Source organism: Glycine max, chromosome 15 (assembly GCF_000004515.6).
Source record: "Glycine max cultivar Williams 82 chromosome 15, Glycine_max_v4.0, whole genome shotgun sequence".
Classification (NCBI taxonomy): domain Eukaryota; kingdom Viridiplantae; phylum Streptophyta; class Magnoliopsida; order Fabales; family Fabaceae; genus Glycine; species Glycine max.
In genome coordinates, this window is record NC_038251.2 from 7,613,348 (window position 1) to 7,621,198 (window position 7,851).

Consider the following 7,851-nt stretch of genomic DNA (forward strand, 5'->3'; position numbering starts at 1 on the left):
AATAAAGACAGTGGTTATAATTTGTAAATATAACATAATCTGTTATACAAAGCCAAGGAAGGTTTATTCCTCAGTCAAGAGAATACAGACAGTGGCAATTATCCCTCGTGACATGCACTATTAGAACAGTGTGTTACTGTTTTGGAAAAAAACCACGTCAAGAGTGGATTACGTAACGAAAGGAGTTGCACATAGCAAGTTGCTTGTGCTCTTGCAAGTAGTCCCCCCAACACATGTTCTCATGAAAGGATAAGTTGAAAGCTAGTAGTCTCATTAACAAAACATGTCTAGCGGGGACATGTTTTAAACAACCATTTCTATATTACAATAAACAACCAAATTGTTGAAAGAAAAAAAATGGAGAATTTATGTACAAGGGGGTCTGAATAAATGTATTTTTCCCGTTTTTGTGCTTTGCTTTGTGGGGTGATGGTGGAGAAGTTCCAAGTAACATTCCCAAGAGCTGGTGAATTGTGATCCCAGAAACTGAATGCTCCTTTTGATTTTAGTTCAACACCCATCCAACCAATCTTTACCCTGACAAACATTTTTCATCTGTCTGCTTCCCAACAAGTGACCTTCAAACCATACTTCTCCCGGCAGCAAGAGACATACCTATATAATCTGGATTGAAACTGACAAACAAGGAGCAAACATGGTCAATTGGCAAACCAAAGAAACTACAAATGGAATAAAGCACTAGCCATAAAATTGGAGTTGAGATAAGTGTTGCTATGCTAGATGGAGTGACTAATTAGGTTTTCAGGTAGTTATCCTCTCATACGGTCATAAAATGTGGCAATCATTAAAAATAATAGAAAGAGGGCATATGTCACAAAGCTCCCACCCCAGAAAATTAATGGAAAAAATTCTTAAGGATGAAAAATAGAAAGTATCGAATGAAAACTCATGTTTTTTAAGTTCCTAATGCAATGAATACCTGTTTAAACATGTCATTCACAAGCAATCTTGGTATCAAAACTGCTGAGGCAGATTGCAAATGCCTGAAATGCTGAGATAGGGAACCGGTAATCCATTGTAAACAAATCCTTCCCAACTTTTCCAAATTGGAGGATGATCTTATCATGTTCTGGTCCAGCAGGTCTGTTTTCTGCAGAAGCCACCAGCTGAAAGTTTTTAACTGAGGCAATTGTCACCCGTCCATGAAAGTTCAGGCACCAACATTGCAGCTGCTCATGCCACCTAGGGGCCTTGTTTTTCAACACTAGCATCCCATCCTTTTGATCAACCAATGGTCCAGACACGGAATTTTCCACACGATTTGATTTTGATCGAAAAAAGGGGAATGAAGGAAACATGTCTATGTTGTTAAGAGAAAACTCAGTCTGTACAGGAGCTACACCTCCAGGTTCAATTGCAGCGGCAGGAATGGAATCCATGACACAATGCATTCTCCTAGGCCCCCTGCTAGTTGTATATAGATTGTAAGTATAGCATGGTAGGAATATAAAAAGAATACATTGTAAGCTGATATATTTTCAGAAAACACTTCGGCTGCTCAAAGTCAAAGCACTAATGTCCACCGAAGGAAACTATGGATGACAGGTAAAATTTATGCCAAGAAATCAGTTGATTTAATGCATGAAGATCTGCAACAATTGCAATACATAAAGCTTACCTTGAGCCAAGCACATTCAATTCATATGAAATATGGGCCACTGGATAGTTTCCTGTAGGGACCTTGGGTGAAACTTGCTTTAGATTCACCAGCCTTGTGGAGCGACTTTTCATAATCTTTGCTCCTGCATGAGGTGGCTGGCCATCATAGATTGTGAACTTTGTTCCAAGAAAATTTGATCTGGTTATAAGGGGAAGAAAAAAGTATAAGTCTTTGCACTAATAAACAAGACAACAATAATAGCCACAGTACCCAATTAGCATCACACCTTAGTTTCCCAACATAGGAGTTGCTTCCCTTTGACATATCATCTGCATCAAGAGAGATGATATAATCTGTGCAGGTTGGACGTCTGCATTTGCGTGCAGCAAGAAGGAACTTCCCATCTTCAGCTAGTGCTGAATTGAAGACCACACTCACTTAGGATTAGAAGCTAAATAAAGGGGGAAAACAAAGAAACTAAAATTTTTACAGGAAGACTCAACCACAAGTTTTATTATATACTCACTATTGGTTAAACTGAGATACAAATAGTATGTTTGGCTGGAACGGTTGCGCTTTATAAAGCATCGTAGGAGATTCTCCCTTGGGCCAGGCTGCCAAATTTATTCGCCAATAAAAACATGTTAAAGTAAGGCCAGAGGGCAGGAAAACAATACAATGAAATACTCAGTAATAAAAGACAAGAACACTGGTCACATTCAAGCATCATGCCTTTCCTACTAACAAGGGAATCTTCAGAGCAAAACCATGGAGAGTAGGGAAATAAAAACAAATCAAAGCATTCCACACCAAAGAGCATCTTCTGGTACCCCTCAATATGCCCAAAAGAGTGACCTCTCCTTAAATCTTTTTTAGCAGGTATATTATATATGACAATGGCCACTACCCAACCAAAACATAATATATCCCACCTAAACTAGTAGAAGATAATTGAATTAGAACAACTAGGCAGCATAAGAAAACACAACTCATTGTAAGATGCACAAAGTATGCCAATAATAACAGTGACAATACCCAGATGCCACTAAAAGTGGTCCTTTAAAATGTTGTGGAAGGAATTAGAGAGTAAATTCCCATGTAATGTTCATAATATTTATAAAATTGACATCACTATATAGTGGTCCCAGCCTATCAGGAAGTAATATAGAACATTCAATCATAGTGATGGAAAGGAGAAAAGCGTATCTAGAATTATGCCAAAAACCCAAAAATATCCACAAATACGATAGACCAACCAAAATCACAATTTTTCCCAAGGATAAGAAGAACATTTAGAGATATTTATACATGATAAGCAGGAATTTAACACTTTCTTTTCCACAGGAGATAGTGTTAAAAATAATGAAAGAGAAACTGGGATAAAAAATCTTCATTGCTTAAGTCAGATAAAACCACCATAGGCAGTAAAGTTTTCCCTTTAAGTTTCTAAAACAGTTGCATACTTAGAACTCAAACTTGAGACCATCAGCAAAGCTCAAAGAACCCAATCAATATATAAGTACTATATCCCTATATGTCATAAAAAGATAAGGAAGAAGCAAAGCACGAACAGCTTATCAATTAATATCCCAAACAAAGGAAGTTAATAATATTTAATAGAGACACGTATCAAAAGTGAAAGAACCAAAAAAAAAAAAGTTCATTAGTTCAAGTCTCTACCCGTCGGTTGACAATTACCTTCACCCTTGCCTTCACGCAACGGTAACCGACTAACCGCAGCATCAATATTTTTTAACCATAAAACAATCTAAAGCACAACTCATCACAACGTCGAGCCAAAAATATCGTAATCAATTTTCACAAAAAACAATGTTAGGAACCAACAAGACAAACAGTAAGTTACACGAGAAAACCTCGTTGCACCCACTCAAGAAAATAAAGCAATCATGCTTATATTAGGAATCATACCAAACCCAATTAATAAATTAATCCCAACGCCAAAAAGAAATACCCACCCAACTGAGCAGAAAATGAAAAGAAAAGTAAAAGAGTATATAGGTAAATGAAAATAAGTAAATAGTGTATTCACTAGTAAACAAGCATGTATTGTAAGGTTAATCACTTTTGGAATAATTATCTTAAATTCAATCCAATCACATAAAGACAAGTATGAAATTTGTTGACTTTTGTAACAGGTTTAATTATAGCTATACCTATATCATTTTTAAGGTTTGGTCTTTACACCTAAAAATTACATGCTTTAGTCCTTATTCATACACTTTTAATTTTCTTTTGATCTTTGCTGTCAATCGTGTCTTAATTTCGTCACGTAAAACTACCAGAAATTTTCTTACAGTTGTTAATAAAAAAAATTGACCATTTTACACCCTCCAATTCCTATTTATGGCGTTGTTAGTTAATGTAGTTAAGACACAGTTGACGGCAGAAACCAAACCAAATCAAAAACAAAAATTAAAAGTGCATGCGTAAGAAACTATACCGTGTTGTAGGTATAGAGACCAAAAAGTAAAAAATAAATGGTGGAAGTTCAGAGATCAAACGAATAGTTAAACATTTGCCATGACTATCTTACAAGTTATATCACAACAACTGTAATTAACGGTGTAAATTTTGTTTTTTTATTTATTTATGGAGAAATGTTAACGGTTAGTTTTTTATTAGCAAGAGGATTCACGCGCGACTTTTCTTCCCTTTCCTTCTTTTCTAACCACTCAATCATCCTTTCATCTCCGGTGTAAAATTTTGTAAACTGAATAGAAATTAAATTGAATAAAAATTTAATTTTGAGCAACGCCCATGAAAAATTTGAGGCAAAAGATGAAGTAAGGGGAAAGGGGTGGTGGAGCAACCTGTTTAACAGAAATGGGGAAGGTGATCTTGGAGGAGAGTTCGGGTGTTTTGACAATGTCTATGGTGATTTGTCTCCAGCTGCGGCAAACGCCGGCGCAGGCGACAACGCTCTTCCGCGGCGGCCACGCGTCCTCGGAGGCCTCGATTCTGAAGAGGACCTCTCGGAGAAGCTCTTGGGGCATGTTGGCCCAACAACTCTGTCGCATGCTGTCGCCGACACACTCTGCTTCTTCTTGTTCCTGCACCACACGCTGCGACTGCGATCTCATGCTTCTGATTAGGCACATCTAGATCTCCAATTCCAATTCCACCTAAGGTCACGGCTTTATGAAGAGGAGTGCTTGTGTGTGTTGAGAAATAGAGAGAGAGAAGAGGGTGGGTGGATTGAGGGAGAAAAAAGTTCCTGTTTTTTCCTTCTGGGGAATTAAAAAATTGATTCTTTTTTGGTGGGTTTGGGAAGATAAGAGAAAGAAAGTGTAGGAGAGATGCAGAAAAAAGAGAGAGATGGGATTCTGATAAGAGAGAGAGAGGCTCAGTGGTTTTGTACTTTTGTGTATGTGTGTGTGTGTGTGTTTTTGGGGAGAGAGAAGGGAAAGGTAGGGAGATAAAGCTGTAAAATGGTTTGATTCGATGAGAGTTACTGAGTAGTAGAGAGCAATATAGAGGAAGATGAAGAGGAGTTACTGGTCACATGCTAGTTAGGAAATTGTTTGGTGGTGGTGGCCACTGCGCTTTTGGGGTAATTGGCTTGGTTAGTCCAGTGGAGGAAACAAAATGATGATCATGATCTGGTTGAAAGGTTAACTGATCTTCTCATTGAATGTATTGTTCAATTAGTTTTAATTATATTAATATATATATATATATATATATATATATATATATATATATATATATATATAATTTTAAAATCTTCGTCCCTTTCTCTCCAAATCTTTCTAAAAATTGGAGGAAAACAAAAGATTAAATATTGTTTAATTGTTCAAGTACTATGGAGCGTCATTCTTTGTTCTGAAAAAAACATTATTTAGGTCTTGAACTTTTAAGTTCTCATCATTGTTTGTTTATGTATATAAGTAAAAAAATGTTATTATTTATGATACATTTCAATTCTTAATTAGACATTTATCATTTTACCCACTTGTCTTATCTTTTTAATTTTCTATCAAATTTCTTTTATGCCATATCAAACAATCTAAAAATATTATCTCACTTTTTTTATTTTCTTTAATTTCTTTCGTTCATGTTTCTTTCTAACCAAGTATAGCCTTAAATTTTTCACCAACTCATGTTTGAATTTTATTTTTAGTTTTAGTTTTTCAAGTAATGCTATATTAAAACTACTAATAAAAAGTTGTCTTGGATATCTTTTTACTCCTCAAATTAGATTTTAGATTTTAGTTTTCTTTTACTATTCAAATTTAAAAGTGATTATTTTCATTTTCTTAAAAAATTTGAAAATAAATCACTTTTGGTTCTTAAGATTTTTTTTTTACAATTTTAATCTTTCTATATAAGGATAAAAAGTGATTTTTTTTTCTGAAATTGGCGGCGAAAGTAATCACTTTTTAAATCTTAAAGAAAATAAACAAATAAATTTATATAAAATACAAAAAATAAGCCTGCTCAGTTTTCTCTTCTTTTCCTATTTACAGTAATTCATCATGACGAAATATGCCATCATATATTATATATGACCCCCAATGACTCGTTAATTAGTCGTCATTGTTTGTAACATCAATATTTTAGTAGATTATTTCCCTTTTACCAAAATTAGGTTAACGATGGGTAAGAGAATAATCAACCAATTGCCTTAGAAGCTTATTGTCTTAGATGGCATTATTGTGGATTTGATAAAATTAATGCATAAGAAGAAAAGAAACTTGGTGTACTTATCCTAATAGGGTGGATAAGTTTAGTAGCACTGTTCTTAGCCTTCCTACCACAACTTAGCAGTAGGTAGAAGTCATCATACCCCACCATACTAATATCTATACGCAAAAACAATGGTTTTCAGTGCGTTATTAGGGTCCATTCTATCAACAACTTCGATTAATTTGCTAACCAACTTTGCTTTTCACACGCTCAAATGGTTATTCATGTATATCGTCCCTTTGCCTTTATAATTAGGTTTAGATTTTTTTTTATATAACAACGGAAACAACTTCTCCTAAAACTTCTCTTCAAGTTAGGCTAATTACTGCCAAACATTAACATCATGCTACACCAGTTTTTTCATCACTTTCTAAATTAATCTTGTTGAAAAAAAATATTATTTTATAGTATTTGCTCGTGGAAGGAATAGTTATTAGATGTGAACTAATGGCAAGGGATTTGAATAATTTTAAATAAACTCACATCTAATTTATTTCATTCCAAGAAGAAATTATTATAGACCCATTATGAATTATTATAAAAAACAAATATCTCTCGAATGAATTACTATATTTGGGTAAATATAAAAGCTTTAAACATAGGATCATAGAAGCAAAAACCACAATGAGAGAGAAAACGCTTTTAATTTCAGGTATGAACATTTTCCACTTAAACTATCTATTACATCACTTAATATTATAATACACCGTTGTAAAGGGCTTTGTGATGTAATAGATAGTGGGGCTTTGCAAGTTTGCAAGAGATTTGTACTTGGGATTGTGTCGTGCGAAGGATGTTAGTGGTGCTTAGCAAGTTTCCAACTAAGACAGTGTGAAGGATTAATATAAGTTCTAATTTCTTCCCTGTACAAAAATACAAAATTATCAATATCAATTTAATTCCTTATGTTTTATTTTATTTTAAGTTTCTGTTTAGCGTATGAATGTTTGCTTAAAAGTTAAAACAACAACATTTAGGGATATTTGATATTTTCATCATCAACTAAGACTTCGACAAGACCATTTTTATATTTAAAGTGTATTTAAAATTAAAATTTAAAATAAGAATTCTAAAAACACGGTAGAATTTGTTTGATAATTTTATGTGCGAGAGAACAAAGAAAAAGGAGAGAACATGAGAAAGAAAAAAATGGGGGGGGGGGGGGGGGGGAGAGGAGAGAAAGGGTGACAAGAATTTTCATACCTGCAGGTACTCATTCGAATTCGTTTTAATTTTGATGAAGAATACCCCCACTTTGACCAAAGATGAGGATCCATATATATATATATGTCTATTGTCTTCCTAACATATGTTTATTATATTTCCCTTATTTACTTAATCTTTTGATGAGATTTGACCTTTTTTATTGTAATAGACTAAGTTTATGTTAAGAATCATTGCATTTTTATGTCATTCAATTTAATGATATTTAAAATCAGTTTTAGATTTTAAATTAGACAATAAATATGTGCAAATATATTGTTATAAATAATAATCATTTTAATTGAGCGGGAATAGAAATG

General features: G+C 34.0%; 1 protein-coding gene and 1 long non-coding RNA gene across 4 annotated transcripts; both read right to left on the minus strand.

Moving 5' to 3' along the window:
• Window positions 1–250: 250 nt before the first annotated feature.
• Window positions 251–5,282, minus strand: LOC100815464 (tubby-like F-box protein 6). Of its 3 annotated transcripts, none has more exons than XM_003546053.5 (6): window positions 4,453–5,282; window positions 2,148–2,235; window positions 1,908–2,037; window positions 1,640–1,819; window positions 941–1,425; window positions 251–635 (listed from the first exon to the last, which is right to left on the minus strand). In XM_003546053.5, exons 1-5 carry the CDS (start codon window positions 4,738–4,740, stop codon window positions 954–956), a joined length of 1,158 nt encoding a protein of 385 aa, XP_003546101.1. In that variant the 5' UTR covers window positions 4,741–5,282; the 3' UTR covers window positions 251–635; window positions 941–953. The 3 variants fall into 3 exon arrangements, with proteins under 3 accessions (XP_003546101.1, XP_014623297.1, XP_040865900.1); XM_014767811.3 differs by lacking the exon at window positions 4,453–5,282 and adding an exon at window positions 3,320–4,443; XM_041009966.1 differs by lacking the exon at window positions 4,453–5,282 and adding an exon at window positions 3,038–3,055.
• Window positions 5,283–6,906: 1,624 nt separating this feature from the next.
• Window positions 6,907–7,580, minus strand: LOC121173614 (uncharacterized). Its single transcript, XR_005888798.1, has 2 exons — window positions 7,532–7,580; window positions 6,907–7,191 (listed from the first exon to the last, which is right to left on the minus strand). It is a non-coding gene; the product is annotated as an uncharacterized lncRNA (long non-coding RNA).
• Between the last annotated feature and the right edge of the window lie 271 nt (window positions 7,581–7,851).